Genomic DNA, 21,164 nt, shown 5'->3' on the forward strand with positions numbered 1-21,164 from the left:
AAATAACAGAAGAATCAGTGGTGAAATTAAATTGGAGACTGCTGGCAATTTTTTGAAGTCATACCGACAAAAACCATCTAAAGTGAAACTAGAGAAATTAAGTTATTATTATGAAATAACAGAAGAATCAGATATTTTCGTAATTCTCCTTTTTCTACTTCTTCTTCTTCTTCTCAATTTTTTGAAGTCATATCGAGGAGAACCGTCTAAAGTGAAACCAGAGAAATTAAGTAATTATAATGAAATAACAGAAGAATCACAGTTATGATATTAAATTAAAGACTGCTGGCAATTGTTTGAAGTCATATCGAGGAGAAAGATCTAATGTGAAAGTAGAGAAATTAAGTCATTGTAATGAAATGGCAGAAGAATCAATGATGAAATTAAATTACTGGCAATTTTTTGGATTGATATCAACAACAACCATCTGAAACGAAACTAGAGAAATTAAGTCATTAGATCGACAGGGCACGCAGCAGCATTTCTTGAAAAAGAAACGAATAATTCTTAGGATGAAAGCAATTATATGGAAGCCCGTCTTACAAGCAGTCGAAACAAGGCAACTGAAATTCCCTAGAGCGGCGGCGGCGGCGGCGTTCCATCTTCCGTGCGCTTAAAGTCGTTCGAACAATTATGAGAGTCGCTTTACGTCGCGGCCAAGACCAACAGAGCCAAATTACACCGAAACTCTGTGCCGGGAGTGAAGAGCAAACGAGCGCAAACCTCTCTGAACCCAGGGAAAGAACCGCGTGCAACGGAGTGCCACCTGACCCGAAGTTCGCGAAAAGAGAAGTCAACAGGATAGTCCCTCCGGCGGCGCTGCGAGTGAGCAACTCTCTCTCAAAAGTAGTCAACAAAGTAGTTGCGAAACAAAGCTGTTGCAGCCTGAAAAGTTTCTTCGCGAGATGAGCCAGGTTTCGAGCGAGAGGAGGGAGGAAAAGGGTTGAAGGATCGGAACCGAAGAGTGTCGAAGCACGAGACAAGGGCGGCGATTTACGAAAACTGCGAAGCCGGACGATCCGCAGTTTGGTGCGCCCGGGAGTTTCAATTCCTGGATACACGCGAGGAGGAAGTGGTCAATAGGAAGTTCTGCTACGTGCACGCCGGTCACAGAGAGCCGGCAGGACACTCGACTGCCCTGCAGGAAATGTATCCAACCGGGTTGAATCGAAATAACAATGCCCGGTACCCCGGGACGCAAGCTGCCACTACATTGTGCCACCAACATGCCGTTGTCCATTGATTAGCGTGCATTCTGTGAAATCGTCTTCGTGAAATGTCTTCGTATGTTCCGTCACGAACACGCGGAATAACGAGTCGAGAAGTTGTTGTCATTTTAAAGATGTAGTTGTGTGAAGTGCTAGGTTGAACCTTGCAGCTTTTGTTCGAACACAGTCACTCACTTTCAGAATACGTACATTGACACAGATCCACAAAGTATTCTTTTTTAATTTTTGATATACAGGGTGTGGCAAGTAGCCGTCGCCTCGATTTTCCCAACGAAAGTTAAATAGAAAATTACAGAAACTATTTCTTTCTACACAAAATCAAGGTTACCGAAAGCCTAAATTTCTGAAGTCAAGATCGTCTAAGGTTGCGTCGGGTAAGGTTTGCTCAAGTCGTACCAGTGCTTAAGTCGTACCACTTGAATTTTGAACGAACTACGGCGACAACAGCACAAACAACGGCAACCAAATATACATCTAAGTCAACCAAGTTGCTTTACGTATTATTGTCTGCCATAAACCAGCCTCATTATAAATCCTGTCATCAAGTAAGTTTATTTCAATTTTCTTATAATTTTCTGCATATGTTTGGTAGTTAAAATGTTGCAAGTAAATTATTGATAAAATTATGTTCCTTATTAAATATAAATTCAGTGGAATTTACATAATAGTTTGGTCGAAACGAAATCGTATTAATTTTATTTAGTTAGGTTTTGTTTACTTTTTAAATTTAACTTGTGCCGTGTCTTAAGTCGTACCCATATGAGATTCCTAAGTCGTACTACCTCGTCAGTCGAGATAACGTCAACGCAGAATAAAGAAAACATAAGAAATGAGGCAAATAAAAGAAACGCAGTAATTAACGAAAAGAAATTGGTATTAAAAATTAAAAAGAAGAAAAGCGATTGGTTTTGTTTTATTTGTGGAGAAGATCGGGAGGAAAACATGATTCAATGCTTGAAATACAAATCATGGGTGCACGATGTATGCGCTGGAGTTGACAAAATAACAAAAAAATTTGTATGTGATGTTTGTACTAACTGAATACCTATGTGTCATGTAAACAGATTAATGAAAAATACGTTTTAATTATTATTGTTGCTTATAATTGAATTCTTAGGTACGACTTAGGAAACAGACTTAGGTTCCTTTAGTCGTACCGATGTAAGTTTTTCAAGATTTAGTTTATTTTACGTGAAAGCATATAGATTTTCTAATTTCGTTATAATAAATGACAACAATGTTAACACAAGTTTTCAATAACACATTTAGTTTCTATCTGATAAATCCTAAGTTTTATACGGTTTTTTCCTTAAGGGGCACGACTTGAGCAACCTTACCCTATAACCCTACGAAGTCAATCATACAGGGTGCCATGTAAAACAGCCAAGGTGACCTTGATTTTTCATCGTAGAAAATAGTTTCTAAATTTTTTTTATATTTCAATGTGTAACCGACTAAATATTGATTGAGTAACTGAAAAATTGTGGCGACAGTTACGTGCCACACCCTGTACGCCCCCATAGAAAAGTTTCAGTATTTTCTCTACAATTCCGACCAATTGCTGAAGGGGCTTGAGAACGATCGCGAGTTGGACACGCGGAAAAATTCGGCAGGATGCGCGCCAGGACGAAACAGTATGGAACAGTATGAAACAGGAAGAGCCGTAGTGGAATAGAAATGCGGAGAAGACGTTTGCGGCCGTGTCGCGGCAAATAAAAACGTGCCGCGGCAAACAAATGTCGCGGAAATCGCGGGGATAAATCAGAAATTCGAAGGCAGACGACGCGGCCGTGGAAAATTGAAAGATCAAAGAGACAGTCGATGAAATGCCGGAAGGGGAAGAATTTCACCGGGGAAAAACCACCGGTGTAAAGAGGGGTGTGAGGGATGAACGATGAAAGAGAAGAGAGACACCGGGGGCATCGAATTGAAAAATTCCCCGGGAAGAAAACGAAACGGTGGAAAGAGAAAGAGAGAGCGAGGGGAAGAAGGAAGAAGCGCTGCAACTCGCCGGAAAAGGGAATCAAGAGAGACACAGATTCCAGAGGCATCCTGGACAACGGCCAGGAGCACGTTTTCGATCTCGCCGCGGATCGGAAGGACGTGCCGTTGATCCTCCCGAAGAATCGAATGATCGATAATCACTGGTCTGGGAAGCTTGACAATGCGGCCTCGGCTATTGGAACGAGCGGGAATCTCGAATCTCGGACACCGGTGATTAAGTTCCATCTCAATCTGGGCTCCATGACTTTTACGGTAGTTACGGTTAGATAGTTCGACCAAAAACAAACTGGTTCGATGTTCTCTTTAGTATTATTCAGAAGCGTGGAAAAATGGTTCAAAGATGATTCTCCTCTTTCCAATTTAAACTCGATGAACACCTTCGACTCACCTCTCGGTGGGCAACTTTAAAAAAGGTTTCCAAAAATGTTGAAAATGTAGAATAAAATTCAACAGTAAAATATACAAAATAGGGAAACGAACGATAAAAGAGCAACAGGAAGCCGTCCAGTGATCTGATGATCGGAATCGTTGACAGACACAAGCTGAACAAATATTATCGAAGATTTCCATCGATCAAGAAAGAGAATTTTTGAGTGATCGAGGCAAGAATCGCGATAGCTGGCGAAATCGTGTAGGGAAATTCGGTTGTCTGCGGTTAACCGTCGGCGTTGGAGGCCTGAAGTCTCTCGCTGAAGGATGCGTTTCCGGTTGAACGAGCGACCAAGAGTAGAGGACGAGAGAGCTTCTGCTTTCGGGGGCTCTCTGCACGCGGTGTAAAGAGCCATTAATAAGGACTGCCTAATTTCATGAAAGCCCGGGGCCTCGAACTATTATCTAGGAAACGTAACTCGGTCGAAGAGCGATTAAACGGACGCCACCAAAATACGTCAAGCTGCGGCGGGCTGCGCCTGACAGAAAACCTATAGACGGAACAACCATTAATGAAATGACAAATGTGTTCTTGTCGCAGGCACGAGCGGCCCTGCGTTCTAGCTAGCTGGGATAGCTCTGGATAGCTGGCTGGATACCGAACCAGCGTTTACAAGCCTGTCCACGGCCACGGCTCGCAAAATAAAATATTATACGAATGCGTGATTTACGGGCACCGGGATCTATGGGGACCAGGATGCTCAATTGATCGCACTTTGCGAAATCTCTCTTTTTTCTTGCGATTCTAACCGCCGCACTGTGGACCAAATGGCAATTCTCGCAACAAATAATTCATTTGATCGAAAGAACGACAGTAAACTACTTACACCTTTGTTTCTTAATAATTAACATACAAACTTATATTTACGATCACAAAAACTAAAAACTATTTTGCTGAAACATAAACTAATAAGTTCATGAAACATGTATTAATGCTATCGGCGCACTGGTTCGATCATTTGATATGTAAAAGCAATTTTGCAAATTATCACATAAACTTCGACGTTTCGATTTTATTTTAGATCATTTTCAAGAAATAATTGCGTCTGAAAATTATTGTATATTAAGATATTGTACTGTATTTTTCAACTGGGTTAAGGAAAAAACTATTACTCACTTGCTTTGTGATAATAAATTCATGTTTGTGTTTTTAAGAAAATGTATTTATTTATAAAAATTTCACAATTCTTCCCCGTCACTCTTTCACGCTTACTCGTATCTTTTTAATTAGACTGCGGATCTTTATGCGAAATAAAAATATTCTGCATTGATTGTGGGAAGCAGGAACAGAATGAAAATTGATTTCATCCTTTAATGACTTTGTTACGTTAAAAACAACATTACAATATTCTTGAATTTTTCTAATCTATTACCGACTTATATTTCACCCAATAATTTCTTCATAAATGCATAGAGATCCGCAGTCTACACATAACTAACATATAATATTTGTACTCGTACAGAAATATTTACAAAATTTACATACATTTACGAATGTACGAACGTGGACAGCGCACGCGTGCCGATGCAAATGCACCTGTAATCCTTCGAGCGTAATCGCGTGAGACGTCCGCGACGTATTTCTTGCTCGGCGCGGCGTTTCAACAGGTAGCGAGTTTCGTGTAGAATTTAAGAGCGTGTAGAACGGAACGGAACAGTCATTTCTATGCAGGGATTAGGGAGAAGAATGTGCCGAGGGTCAGAACGGAATGGGTCAGGACAGTTATGAGGCAGTTTGTAACGCGTGGTTCGATATTCACGTCCTGATTTCGCAAACCGGCTATAATTCTTTCCACCGGCTGAATCCTGGCCTCCGCCTTTGAATCATGCTTACGAACGAGTAACTTATGTTTCCTCGATGGGAGTGCGAAAGCAATTTTCAGTCCACAGGCAGCCGGACACTGTCGGACGGGATTACCTCGCGTCTTATAAGAATTTTTGATAAATTTCACAAAATTTATGCCTCTCGACTTTCTCATTCTTATTCTTTTGTGACTGAATAATATTATGTCCGTGTTGATGGAAATTCGTAAATTCGTGGATAAACTGATTTAACTATTGTTATTAGTAGACTGCGGATCTTTATACAAAATAAAAATTTTCTTTGCCAATTACAAGATGCGGGCACCATATAAAAATTTCTTCCTATTTTTAACAATTGTAATAAATTGAAAGTAACATATGCATGTTCTCGTAAATCGTCCTAATGTTTTTACTGTTTTAAATTACATCCACCTATTCTTGTCATAAATGCATGAAATCCGCAGTGTAATTATTCGATACCATAAGACAAGAGTTTAGCAGAGTCTACAACATGGATTGCCGGAGGAAATCCGAAGATTAGAAGAGATGAACGCGCATTAAAGCGATTGAGAACGATCAACATGTATTAAAGCATTGCCTCGATTAATCAACGGATTAAATTTAATAACGCGCTCCGTTCGATTGAGCACATTTTAGAATATATATCGAAACCGCTCATCTGGCTATGTTAACCGGGGGCATGTTTCGCGCAGGATTCGCCGGATATTTGTGTTTTAATAGAGCGATGAAATTGATTTCACAAGGAAGAAAGATCTTGGTCCGAACAATAGAAAAGCGCCCGCTACCTTTGGTTAATCCGTTCTCTTACCCCGATTTTCTCTGTGCGATCCAGGGGAGCTGCCCGCGGCGGTGCACGATGGCAACGGAGTCTCCAGGGCGTTCCTCAACCTGTGGCTAATTCACTTAACGATGAGCTACGTGTTCTCCAGATGACAATACTAAGGTGAGTCAATTTCTGCGGGCTAAAATGTTCCCCCGGGCGATCCGTCACGCGTAAATATTTATCAAAGAGCTCCCCCTCATCATAACTCCGGACTCAAGATTCGACTCGCCCGCTCCGAAAACGTGTTATTGCGCTTTTCCATTATCCTACTAGCTCCTTTCTCGTTCTAGTATATCCACGCACATTATTTCGTATTTTCTCGAACGTATCTATTTGACAAACTCATAAAATTCAGAATAAAACTGTAGATTTTGTGCAATATAGAAAAGTCTTCATCATTTGCAACAAAAGGAAATTACGTAAAAATTGATTTGTTCCCGTAATAATTTTATTGGATCGTTAATTCTGTACCAGTAATATTCATCTGATGGTGCTTATATTTTGCGTTTCGGCTATTCGTTCACCATAAAAAAATTGAACATTCCAATTCACCAAATGCAATCCTCTAGCCTGACTTGATACGAAAACATGTTTTATTGCGCTTTTCCATTATCCTACTAGCTCGCACATTATTACGATGATAAAGAATCATGAAAAGTAGCCTGTGGATTTTTATGCAAAATTAAAATTGTCTTCATCAGTTGCAAGAAAGGAAATTACATAAAAATTGAATTGTTCTCATAATAATTCTGTGTGATCGTTAATTCTGTACCAGTAATATTCATCTGATGGTTCATCCATTTTGTGTTTCACCTATTCGTTTCTGCCATGATGGCATAAAAGATTAGAACATTCCAATTCCCCCAACTGGTATACTCTACAGTCGCAACTATGAAATAAATGCACTCCGCTAACCTGATTTAATTCGACCAAGCCCAGTGTCTTCTCAATTCTCGCCCGCACCTTGACCTCTCCATTTCGCCAGTTAGCTCCAGCAAACGAGGTTATCCACGGTTACATGATCAATTAGATTCTTTGTCGTAGCCTTGCTCTTTGTCCGTTTCCAGTAGTTCAGCCCCATTGGATTTTGTTTCTATTCCCCCCGTGGCGTGGTTCGCCATTCGCCGGTGCTCTCTCCTGTAATCGTTCCCTTTTCTTCTCTAGCCCCTTTCACCACTTTATGATCTCCTCTCTCAGTTTACCCTCTATTTGTGATTCCGTTCACTTTCAGTTCCCTTTCACGTTACACGGCGGATTTTCCGCCTCGTTTTCCATTCAATTTCCCCGTGCGCTCGCTCGTTTACTGGCTCCATCTCTTTCTCCCCAGCAGTGTTGTTTATTTACCTCGACCGCCATTGTATTTTCTTAACCGTGTATATGAATCGCAATCGACACACGCGCTACACCGGAAGCAGAGATTTTAATTTCCCGCCATTGTTTATACGAATTTTTCTACTTCTACTCTGTTTTCTCTTCTTTTGCGCGTCCTTCTTGTTTTCTCCGGGCTGTTTCTTTTTCGGCCACTGTTCCCCGACGCTTTTTTCGATCTCTTTGTTCAACGGTGTACCCTAATCCGAGTTTCAGATGAGTTTCCAGACGGCCGCTCGAGAGCCCATCGAGCCATAACAAAGTTGCGCGAACTTCCCCGGCTAATGCGAAATCTTCCGGCGGCTTCCGTCGCCACCCTGCAAACCGGAAGAATACGGTGACGCTTTAATGAAGAACAAATTACAAGGTGTTCACGCGTCGCTGCGTGCCGCGACAAGCGAAACAATTTTCCCGTTAATCCATGCATTAACGACTCGAAAAATTCTGTTTATGTCTCGACAATTTTTCCAGTTCACTTGAGTATATAGCATAGAGTATATTGAATAATAAACTTCTTAAACTGTTGACAGGTTAATAACTCTGGGGTTCCAAAGAACAAAAATTAAATTTGTCAAGAACACAGAAGAATCTAAAACTTGTCGATCCAAAAAATATTAAGCGCCTGGTGGCTAAAACTCTGAACCATAATTCATGCATTAACAACTGGAAAAATTCTGTCGATGTCTCGACAATATTTTCAGTTCACTTCAGCATATTAAATAATAATAATAATACATTCTAAAAAATATTTAATGATTGCATAAGTCGTGTCCGATTTGAAAATAAAATTCGATGGTTAAATTTTAAAGATTTGGTCAAAGATTGCTTAAATTAAAATTAAAAATTGGTTAAATTTTGTACGATTAGAAAAGAATGGTGACTGTATGTATAATTGATTAATAAAGTTGTATTCTTTAAAATGTAACCATTGCATTTTATTTTCAAATCGGGTACAAACTTATGCAATCATCTAATATAAAGCCTGGTGGCTAAAAGTAAATCCTAAAACCCTGAATTCATGCAATAATAACTGGAAAAATTCTTTCGATGTCTCGACAATTTTTCCAATACACGAGTATAGAGAGTATATTGAATAATAATATTAGATTCTAAAAAATATGAATCGCCTGGTGGCTAAAACTGAGCAACCCTGAACCTTCGCTCCCGCACCCCCCGTATTTTGCACCCTCCCTGATTGCTCCCCATTCGACTGATCATCGAAAATCACCCGATAGAGGCCTGGCACCGCAGAGCTTCCGCTAGTCAATTCCGTTTTCCACCATCCTGAAAATGTGTTCTCCCTCCAGCGAGCATAGTGTTCGCACAGTGTCTACACAGTAACCGTGCATCGTCGGTGGTGGGCTCACGTCGACGACGATGTTCCGCGATCGTTGCCCGTTGTTTTGCGATGAGGGATGGACGGACGGACGCAATGTCATTGGAGCTCACGCGGTGATCTATGGTTGCTGATAATGAAAGCACGGAAGGCGAGATACCGCGTTGCAGGCTGGATCGCGTAAGCTATCGTTTCCGTGGAGCGGCCACCCCCGGCTTCCTTCTCCGCCACTATCCTGAAATTACACCCCTCGCAATACGCGTATCCCTCCCGATAAAAGCTTGAATTATGAATATCGGTTCATTCACCGCCGATGTCGGCTTCGACACGCCCCTCGATGGACCGTACAAAAATACAGAACCCCAAAAAACTCAGCATTTTTGTTTATTTTATCTGAGGATTTTGCGAACGGTCCGATTTATTGGGAATTTACAGCTGGTTAAAAAGTCAGTGGTCACAACCAAGGCTAGGGCTTCCTACTTGGGTATTCTGGTTCTAGTGTTTACTTTACCGAGTTGTACAGGGCGTTCCAAGGGTGTGAAACATGATTTTTCTAAGAGTAGTTTATCACGTTGCAACCTGGAACTTCGTTTTTGTAAAGTTAACACTTGGCAATGTATAACTCGGTCAAAAATCAGTGGTCCTGGGCTTCTTACTTCGGTCTTGCGGTTCTAGTACTTTGTTAAGCTGTACAGGGCGTTGCAAGGGTGTGAAACTTCGAGAGACATAATTTTTCTAAGGGTAGTTTATCACGTTGCAACCTGGAACTTCGGTTTTTGTAAAGTTAACGCTTAAAGATGTAAAGCTCGGTCAGAAATCAGTAGACCCAACTAATTCTAGAGCTTCCTTCTTGGGTCTTCCAGCTCTGACATGCTTGAGAACCCTCTACATGGTGGGCCAAATATATGGGACTCTCAGAAACCATCAGTCATCTCAGAGTCGCTTATCTCAACACTTTTGTGACAGCTTGTACAATACATACTAGGTACAGTTAACCTGGCGCGAGTGGATCCACGATGACCCCGAAGACGAAAAATGGCGACCGGTGATGTAATAACGGTAGATAACGAGCCGAGATATGGCCGACGACCCGGTTTCGCAGTTCGTTCACGGAGTTTACGTCGAATCGGATAATTTCCGGACTCGGTTTAACGATCCTGCTTCGCAGCCACTGATAAGGACCTTGTGATGAAGCTGTAATTTATTCGTGTTTGGAGTTTCTCGGGACCCTCGCTACAGTTTTCGATTCGTTCGCCAGAGAAACGGCCTGGCAAACTCGAATCAAGACGAGTTTCATTAGTCGGATGGTTCTATGACGTCGTTAGGAGTTTTATGGAAAAGATCTAGGCCGCGGTTGTTACTACAGACTTCATCTAATAACGATGCTTTCAAATGATTTTACCCACTTTATTTCACTTCGCGTTTCTCAATTCAGATAAACATCACCGTTCCACAAGCTGAAGACAAAAGAAAAACAATGAATATTTTCAAGCAGCTGTAATATCCTGGCGAGCATAGCAGCTGTTTAAAGATTTGTAGTTGGCCGAGAAGATTATAGTTATCCCGTGTCGCAATGCAGTCGAGCAGACTTTGTAACAGAGGATATCAACAGCAGTAGTCGGGGATCAGGCCAGATGTTTGACTTCCGCGAGGAAATCTCGAGTTACCACGCACTCGAACAGGAAACGAAGGAATCTGGAAGAACACTGATCCGCCGGATAAACAGTTTAACAACCGTGATTCATCGGTTTAATCCAATTACCGGGCCGGACCCCGGCCGCTATCTCGAGAGACGCAGACCGGCTTTAAACGGGAATTCATAAATTTTCATCGCGTTCACCGTCGATTCCTCCCGCTACCCAGCATTCCTTAATCCTTGCGCTAGTGTGTTCGAGAAATATTGTTACTATGGAAATCCTTTGCTTATAATGCCAGAGACGCATTCGGATGAATCATTCCCGAGACCTTCGAAGCCTGGATTCTTTGAACTCGCAAGGGACATTACCCAAGTGTAACACGCGGATTTTTATGTTTATACAGGATAGAGTGTGTTGAAAAATATTTCTCACAGTTTTTTTAGCTCCTGACATTCGTGTTAAGAGGGAGAAAATAGCCCTTAAAGGTAGGGTGAGAACCCTATTTTTGCTTATTAGCAGATACAGTAAGTGTAAAAAGTATTCGTACGCCCTTTAAAATAAATAGAATAACTGTTTTATAATTGTACCAAACGACCAGATTTTTTATAATCAATTAGAAGCATTGGTTTACGAAATGGTATGCAGAAACGATTTTCCAAAAATTATAATTTACAAGGTTACATGCAAAAATAAACTAATCATTTTTTAAAACTTTTTTATTAGGGCCCTTACAGAAAATTTAAAATACATGTTTTGTAAATCTACATATAGTAGTTACACACATGCTGAAAATTTCATCGAACGATTTTTTACTATTTCTTAAAATTTGTATCAGAAAAAATTATTTGTTTAAACAATATAAGTTTACGTACGTAATACATGTACCAAAGTAGGAGATACCTGGTTTTGGAATTTTTTTGTTTTTGTCATTGAACAATAATTGTTAAATCTGTAGCATTTTCCGACCACATAAATAGTTTTCCACAATCTATATCATGTATAAATTTTATTAATATCGGCGTGTGACACTAGTCCCCTGTTAAATCAATGACATTTAATGTAGTAAATCATAGAGCATGTTTTGCAGAAGTTCCTGGTCAGTTATTCATTTGAAATTTATTTTGTCGGCGTCGGAAAGTCTCCGGACAATCCGATCCCGATTAAAATCGAACTTTTATCTAGCGTCAAAGCAGGAATAACTGTCCGATCCTAACACCGGCGAGCCAAAGCTCGTTCTCGATCAGGGGACCGATCGAAATCCTCGCGCAGAAACTCGATTCGAAAGTTCGACTGTGATTTTAATGCGGTTACCGAGGGGACGAAACGCTGCAAATGGCCGGGGCATTAACAGTAACCCCGTTTTCTACAGTCAATTTCTCATAATCGCGATAAAGGGCCGGAATGAATCTGTCAATTAATACGGGGCGAAGTGCCAATTACCCCCGGGGCAAAAGTGGGCAAAGCGGATTCCTCATTAAATCCTGTGGCCAGTCTACTTTGACTCGTGCTGTCTGCTAGATCCGCCCCTAACGGTGGGGGAGACACGATCAAAAGACCCGCGACTAGATCAAAATGTTGCTCGACAGAGCACAAAAAAAAAACGTTTTCCCATCGGGTCAACGTTTACGCGATTTCCTGCCAGTTAACACGGGCGGTTAATTTTTGCGTTCCTCGTTCATACGGGACTCCTGAGTTTTCACTTCGGTCGTTCATAGTCGCCATTTTAATTCCGCACGACTGAACTACGGATTTTATGCAATCATGGTAAAAATGAGTAGGTAGAATTTAAAGCAGCAGATGGATTAAAGGAACTGAACAGTTTGAGTGTTGGACACTCGCGTTCCACCAAGCGATTCTGATAATCGAGGTTCTTGTAAATAGGATTCAATATCGTGTTTGGACTCGTTTGAAACAGAAAAATGCCGCGAGTGTGTTAGCAAATGTTTCTTAAAACAATAACTGAACGCAAAAAGTTCTGTCACTAAATTCGTATAATCTCACTGATGTTTTCGAAGCGAAAAAAGATCAACAATATTTTACAATTATTGAAATTATCCGAGAACATATTATGTACCACGCTTATATTAACTTGCCGTGTTGCTGTGGTATGCGTAAAATCTTGTAATCGAATTTTAAACCTCTTCCCATAGTCCAATCTCGCTGAAATTTTGTATACGCTTCCGATGACAATAAAAGTAGAAAATAAAATATATAAAAGAACCTTTTAAAAAATCACGCTTATATTAAAATTCTCTATAAAATACCGAATCCAGTTAAATGATTAATAATATTTTTCCTCAAAATTTTAAGCAATTAGTTCAAAATTTCTTGTTATAAAATTAGTGTCGGAATAGGTAGAAAAATTTAACATAAACTTAAATAAAATCACGACACATTAGTGATTATAAAAATAAAAGCGTGGAGCGCTGAACTATATTGACGTAGTAATCTTCGTGGGTGCTCCACGCTTTTATTTATCGTCACTAATGCCATGATTTTATTTAAATTTATATTAAATTTTTCTTCTATTCCTACACTAATTTTATAACACAAGAAATTTTGAACTAATTGCTTAAAATTTTGGGGAAAAATATTACTAATTATTTAACTGGATTCGGTATTTTATGGAGAACCAGGAAAAAAATTATTTTCTCCTTCTTAGTGCATTTTAATATGAGCGGGGTTTCTACAAAGTTTTTTTTATATATTTTATTATAGTAAAAATAACAGAAAATCTATATAAATTCGGTAAATGTTGGCAAAAGGCAACACGTGCCAGCCATGGTTACAGGCAGAGATGGGCAAAAATGTATCTAAAATTTTCAAATAAAAGATAAATGAAAGTTATCTTTTATCTGTAGTTATTTTCCTGAAATACATATTCGACACAGTGTATCTGTAAGATACTCTCCAAAAAATTTCATTTGACATCTGTAGGTTATCTGAGCTCGAAGTAACTGCGTATGCGTATTCAACGCCTCTAGCGGCGAGAAGTTATTCAAGAGGCACTATCCGTAAGATACAGCGTGAGAATTTTCAGTGTATCTTTCACAGTTATCTGAGAGTCGAAGCAGCGCCACCGTGTATCTTGCGGTTGTATCCGTCAGATTTTGGCTATTGGAAATGTATCTGTGAGATTTCAATGGGACGATTTCATCTTAACCTTCAGATGTATTTGAAGCTCGACGTAGCAAGATACTTTATTCAATTTTTTTATTCGTGACGAGTATTTCTCAGAGATGAAATCACATGTATCTTTAATCGTAATTTGTATTTGATTTCAAATACATCTTGATGCGACGTTGCCAAATCGTAACACTAAATGTACAAATGATCGGTTTAAAAACTGTGGAGCTCATAGAACAAGGGGAGCTTGTAGGCTCCTAAAATTTCTTATTTTTGAAGGTTAAACGTTACCACGGTTATGTACGAAATATTGTAAAAGTTGTGAAGTATTGTCAATATTTAATTTTGTACCTCACACCATATAGATGCATTTAACTAAATACATACAAGTCATAAGTAAGGGAAGGAATTGGTAAAAGAAAGAAATAATATGTTATTAATAAAGTAATTCAGTTTATATTTGTCAGTAATTTTTAAAACAATTTTTGCTCGTTAAATAACACGATAATTGTAGATTCTATTATAATTTTTGCAGGGTGTATAAATTATCTCTATTTATTTTTATTAATAATTTTTATTCGTTTGAATACATAAATTTTACATTTGTGCATAAATTTATACAATTTATACTAAATTATTAATAATTTAATAAATAACGCAAGGAGTTGTTAAAAGAAAGGAATAATATGTTATTAATGATATGTTTTTATTATAATTTGTGCAGGGTGTATAAATCATTTCTACTTATTTGTGTTAATAATTTGAAACTGTTTTGTTTTTTTCCATGGTCCTCCGCTAATGTAAGTCACATCTGTATGGAAATACTATTTTCTTTCTGATGAACTGATGTTTTGGATATCTTCGCTGCATCTAAAAATTAGAATTTCTTGGTGAAAAGCATTGTCCAATAAACGGGAAGATTTTTAGCATGAATATATTAGGTTGGAGGGAAAGCTATGTCGTATTTTAAATAAACAGGTAATTTTGCTTGTAAATCAAAACACATGTTAACTAGCGAGTCATGGGAAAACAGGAATTGACAGGTTATCTGAGAAATGACAACATATTGTAACAAATAATGAAAATTATATAATTGAATAATATTAAACATGTATTTTTATAAATTGAATCAAATGTTTTCTTTAACGCTAAACCTACCGAGCCTCAAAAGTAACTGGTACACACATGTTCCCTTATAAAAATGATAAGATTGATTTTATTTAGACTTTGTATGGCTCCTATTGTAAAATGTGCACTACTACAGATATCTATACAATTGTTTCTTATGAAATCAGTATTATTAACTTTCTAATTGTAAAATAAAAAATCTGGAACTGGTCATCTTGACCGCTGTTGGTAGGATTAGTGTTAAAGTTAAAATACGTTAGAATTTTCTCTCCAACCTAATAATATTTTTTAATTTTCCTTTTGTCAGTAATGTTTCAATGTCTGAGAAAATAAATATAAAATAAAAACTTACCTGAAATGACAGTGACAAGTTTCACCAACACAATACCAAGTCATCGGAAATCAGGAATTGACAGGTTACCTGAAAATGTCAACATATTGTTACAAATAATGGAAATTATATATCATATCAATAAAATAAAAACTTACCTGTGACAGTGACAAATTTCACCAACACAATCGCGTGACAGGTGGCTGAAGTTACCGAATCACTTACACACGCTTTTTATTAATTGGAATACTCTATTACAAACACGTGCACAAGCATGTGCTAAACTAACTTCACTACACGTAAACTGACGTAAACCCACGGCGATGCAACGCGACGGTCGCTCACCTGTCGCGTAAGCTTATTTGTACGGTCCCCGATATATACATAAATTAATATATTGTTATAAATATATATATATATATATATATATATATATATATATAAGTATGTACAAAATAAAAAAATATAAATATTTATATATATTTTTTTAATAAAAATTTATTTGTTTAAACAATTGCTTAAATAATAAACAGTTATTTGTTTAAACATCTGTTTAAATAATAAAATGTATTTGTTTAAACAATCGTCCAAATAATGAAAATCTATTTGTTTAAACATGTGTTTAAATAATAAAAATTTGTTTGATCAAACAATCGTTTAAATAATACAAATGTACTTGTTTAAACAATCGTCCAAATAATGAAACTCTATTTGTTTAAACATGTGTTTAAATAATAAAAATTTGTTTGATTAAACAATCGTTTAAATAATACAAATGTACTTGTTTAAACAATCGTCCAAATAATGAAACTCTATTTGTTTAAACATGTGTTTAAATAATAAAAATTGTTTGTTTAACCAATCGTTTAAATAATACAAATGTATTTGTTTAAACAATTGTTATAGTCCTTATTAGAGTATCCGAATATGGAATAATAATGAAAGTCACTGTAAATGTAAATACGTTCCTCGTATTACATTACATATGTATTACGACGTGGCAATGTCGCATCAACATCTCAGTGTATTTGAAATCAAATAAAGATATCAAATAAAGATACATGTGATTTTCATCTCTTCCAGTTACTCGTCACAAATACAAGCGTCAAATAAATCGTCTGGCTAAATCCAGCTTCAAATAACGAATACAAGATGACGGATAAATCTCGCGCGACATCTGGGGATTCAAATAATCCATATGATTACGAATCTATTTCTTCAAATAAAATCTGACGGATAACTCTGCAAGCAAGTTAACGACAGATACAACCGTAAGATACATCGTGGCGCTGTATTCGACTCTCAAATACAAGTCGAAGATAACCAGAAAATCGTCGGAGAGACAGATGAATAAACTCTCCAAACCGCAGCGCTCGACAGATGAAGTTACAGATACATTGTGGCGCTGCAATCGACTTCGAATACAAGGCGAAAGATACAGGTTATTTGTATCTAGAACGTATTTGAATAATTTTGTATTTAGATACTGCCCATCTCTGGTTACAGGTTGGTAGGTTTAGCATTAATAATAAAAACCTGGTAAAAACTGTGATAAAACTGGAATTGTTCTAAACATGGACTACGTGTACTTGAAAATTGACTGAAAAATTTAACGAATAATACTCTAATTTCCGGAATTCCATTTTCGACCATCGCCACGCGCGTCGAACCCAATATCGCGGAGTCGAGGGGTTAACAGCCCCGGTGAAAACCGCCGTTCAAAATCCCATTAAATAGTTCCACGCTCGCCGGTACCTGGTTCAGGCAACCAATTAGGGTTGTCCGGAGGCCGTCAGGAGCCCCTCGTCCGGATTCGACCGCAGGAATCGATGCTCGTCCTTCCTGAGCCTATCGAGGCCACTCATTTATCACTAGCTAGTGTGCCATAGCACCGTGATAAATCAAACGAACCGCCGAATCCTAGTCTAGGCACTAGAACGCAGCGCCGCGAAACCTCTAAAAGGTCCTAACGTTCGAGCACACAGTATCACTGGAACAAAGCGCATTGTCCGATGAAACACGTCCTACCGAACGACTCGATAAACCGATGATAAATCCGAGAGACGGGTGCTACCGAACGAAAAATAAATATGAAAAGAAAAGCCATAGACGAGCGGAAACGCGCCATTCTACACGTCGACGCTGTCCTATTGTAATAGTTATTTAAATTCCGCGGCTACAGAACTACAACTGACCAAATGCAACACTGCCGTTTTGCGGCGAACCGGCAGTGTCATCGGTTATTGGTTTTATTTCGTTTCGCGTGGACTTTGCCCACGCATAAATACCAGACGGCTGCCCACGGAAATGGACGGCCGGTTTGTTGTTTTCCATGCGAACCTGATTGCTGATTTGCGACGGATTGTCGCGAGCCACCTGCTCCATTATCTGCAATTCTATTTTTTTTTTTGCTTGTTTTATTTGTATGAAAAAGTAAGACGTTTCTTCAGTCGATTTTATTGGAATTTATTCTAAAGGCTAGTTTTCTGCAACTGCACGAAAAGCACATAATTAACATAAACATAAAATGCAGCGATATTTTCATTTCGCTTCAACCATAAACAATTCTCCGTCCACCAACAGCAAGTCTGTCCGCCATTTCGAATTTCGTAGCACGGTCTCCTCGAATAGAAATTCGAAAACAAAATTCTGAGTACGATCTCAGTCAATTTCGCCCTCGTAACGCTTTAATAGCGTACACACAAAAGGGGCTCGGACTCTAATGAATAAATAAAAAGGAAGTAATATTTCTCCGTAACGTCGTGACGTCCCGGTGACGTCGGATCGCTGCAGATTCGGCAAAATCTGCGTTGCACCGGTTACAGGATTGACGGATGGACGAAACCAAAAAAAAAAGAATGAAACGAGTCACCGAAAAAAAAGTACAGGAAGAAAATTGAAAATTCCGAGTCGTTCGCAGAGGAAACTGGTGACGAAGATGAAACGCGACCGGACAATGGAGTTATAACTCATTCCCGCGGAGATTTATGACGGTTTGACGAGTGTCCGTCGAACTTCTATTACAAAACCGCGGCGCCGGTCACGTTGGTTCTTTAAAACATTTATGTTTCTCGCTCGGCTAGAAACCGTGAACATCTAGTCTATCAACATTTCCCATTTAATTCGGTCGAGGACACGCGAAAATTTCACCGACTCCGAGGCGCGGTCAGGCAAACCTCTCTCACCCACTTTTCCAATCTCGCGTCTCGTAATTCGAACGGAAATTGTTATGAATTTTAATAACAGCCGGCTGTTTTTCGCGTCGCGATTAGTTCTGCTCCTCGCAACGGCATCAAACTTTTTAATTGAGTTCGCCGATCGATCAGAAAGCCCGTTTCTGTCCGCCTCTAGATCGAGTTTTGTTTCCTTGTAAATTGGATACTGAAAATATTTTCGACGTAAACGAATTTTCAGCTCGCGAGTCTTACGAACGTCCATTCCGACGAAGATATTTCAGTGAAACGCGCTGCGAGTCTACGAGAATTTCCGAACGAGGAAAACAAAACATTTGGCGATATATCGTTAAATTAGCGACAACAAAAATTATGTCACTTAATACGTTGCCAATTAATAAATTTTAGAATAAGATGTCCCAGGAACTGACAAATATTTTATGGCTATTGGATATATATTTCCAGGAAATATATCTTATTTAATTTTCGCGTAGCAAGTGTTGTCGTCATGAACGGATTGAAGGATACTAATGGTACAGATAGAAATACCGACGCCATTCATGTTTACAAATACAAATGAGAGCTGAAAGGGCAGTCTATATTATTGCTATAACCAGAATAATTGTATATATTGATAAATTCGACATCTTATCGATAATCATATAGTTAAATGCATCTCTAGTTGGCATCATTTTAGATTTTTATGAAAAATAAACATCGTCAATATTAATAGCAAGACACAGGTTTCATAAATGCAGAAACCCCACAATCCAATTACTAGAGCATAGTAAAACGAATGTTTCCCGAGGCAAACTAACAATAAGCAAAATTGGAAATAAATTCGATTGGACTCGGAGATATTTTGTAACAGTTTGTATTGGTTCGATCATCCAGCCGATGATCCAATGACAGTGACAAATGTCTAAACGATGCCAGGTGTTACTCTGGGACGTGAATGTGTGTGTGTGTGTTTTTAAAGGGTCGAACAGCACTTGGGAAAGCGTGTTTTCATAATCCACTTTCGCGTACGCGGCGAAAGTTGTGCCGCTCGATCGAAACCGTTTTTCGCGATTTTTATCATCCGGTCGCGAACACGTATCTGCAGATTACATAAATATTGACGGGAACGATCACCACCTCTCCGGCGGCATTGTTTTATTTATATTTTCCTTCGGAACGTGATGAATCGCCGACGAGGTTGATACGCGGGCACGGTCGATGCAGTTATAGAATTAATGAGTCCGATGAATGCGCTTGTTGTTCCATCGATTCTCCATTTGCGGTCACTTTTTTTGGACCACGGCCAATGTGGAGGCCTCGGGGAAAACTACAGGCACACACAAACAGAGAGAGAGAGAGAGAGAAAAGGAAATCGAGGCGTTCGAGAGAGCATGAAAAACGCGTGGCTGTTCGTTAAGCCGACGAGTCCGTTGTTCGTTCGTGCCTTTAGCCGAATTCATCGTGGCCGCGATCCCCGTAATGTTCGTTAATTATTTCTTACAATTAAATCCGACCCACTTGCAGCGCCCCTCTCCACTAATAATCCTCCATTTTTAATGAGGCGAACGAAATCTATTTGCACCACGAATTCAGACTTATTAGGTCGCTTCAGATCTTGTTTCTTCGCGATATTGCCCAGTTATTTCGATAAATTACGTTATTATTATTCTATGCGAAATGAAAATTGTCTACAATAATTGCGAGGTACAGAACGGCACTTTAAATGTATAAAACTTGTTGAACTCACGTAAAAAAATTTCTGTGTTACTTTTAGCGAAAGTATTCAGTAGGGAAGCGTTGAAATAATTTGATCAGAAATGTTGCAAGTGGTGCACATCGAGTAGAAATGCAATAAAAACGTTGACACCAGTCTTCTGAATAATGAAGTTCGTCAGGGAACAAGTACCGGCGTAATTTCCGTAGATGATTAGCAACAAAGTAGCCCCGGGAGTCCGGTCGCAAAATAAATCGCGTAACAGAGGCTTGATGACGACCGATGATTAATGGCAGAAGCTGGAGGCGCACTGGTATCGACGGTGCTCGTTAAATCGGATCCACGGCGGGCGCACGATGTAAGCATAAAACGGTAGACGTTCGATCGTTATTTCCACGATACTAAAAGGCGAGTCACCGTTATCCGCGTTCGTTGTTGCACGGAAACCGGGAAAGAGCGGATTGTCAGCTGCACTGTGAACGTTCACCGAGAAACGGATAATGAAACTTCGATGAAACGAGAGCTAATTTCTGTTATGCGCGGCAACGGGAACCTGTCTCAGCTCCGGGCCGTACAGGGTTTCCCAGGGATGATGGCGCAATGGCAGGTAGACGCGGTGATTCTCCATGGAAAAATCAGTCGGAAATGTAGAATGAAGTTTTCTTCTTTGACGCACCGTTTTCGAGAAAATCGACTTTGAATTTGCTGCAAGTACACTTACGGAAGAGTGTACATGAATTATTTGCTGTACAACTGGGCGATTCCACATGAAAAACTGAGTCAAAAATGTAACATTATTTGTCTGAGGCTCCGTTTTCGAGAAAATCGACATCGAATTCGCTCCACGTGCAGAGTAAAGAGTTGGGCAAAAATTTAATCAACGATTGACGAATAAATTCAATCGTTAATCGCAATTAACAATTAATCTCCTAGTTTAGTCGTTAAAAATTGCGGTTAACGATTAAATTCTTATTAATCGTTAATTGGCAATAACGGTTAAATTTCTACTTTAGTCGTTAATTGCGATTAACGATTACGTTCC

General features: G+C 39.1%; 1 protein-coding gene and 1 long non-coding RNA gene across 2 annotated transcripts in view; one reads left to right on the plus strand and one right to left on the minus strand.

Annotated features, from left to right (window-relative positions):
- The window catches only part of LOC143209156 (uncharacterized), a 321,762-nt gene that overhangs the window by 274,275 nt on the left and 26,323 nt on the right, over window positions 1–21,164 (plus strand). The window contains exon 11 of the mRNA XM_076424475.1: window positions 6,319–6,429. Within this exon, the coding sequence (XP_076280590.1) occupies window positions 6,319–6,419 (101 nt within the window). The 3' untranslated portion in view covers window positions 6,420–6,429. The remainder of the gene's footprint in view (window positions 1–6,318; window positions 6,430–21,164) is intronic.
- LOC143209157 (uncharacterized) lies at window positions 14,464–15,631 on the minus strand. Its single transcript, XR_013009054.1, has 3 exons — window positions 15,394–15,631; window positions 15,257–15,325; window positions 14,464–14,646 (listed from the first exon to the last, which is right to left on the minus strand). It is a non-coding gene; the product is annotated as an uncharacterized LOC143209157 (long non-coding RNA).

The sequence above is a fragment of the Lasioglossum baleicum genome, chromosome 5, assembly GCF_051020765.1.
Source record: "Lasioglossum baleicum chromosome 5, iyLasBale1, whole genome shotgun sequence".
NCBI classification, from domain to species: domain Eukaryota; kingdom Metazoa; phylum Arthropoda; class Insecta; order Hymenoptera; family Halictidae; genus Lasioglossum; species Lasioglossum baleicum.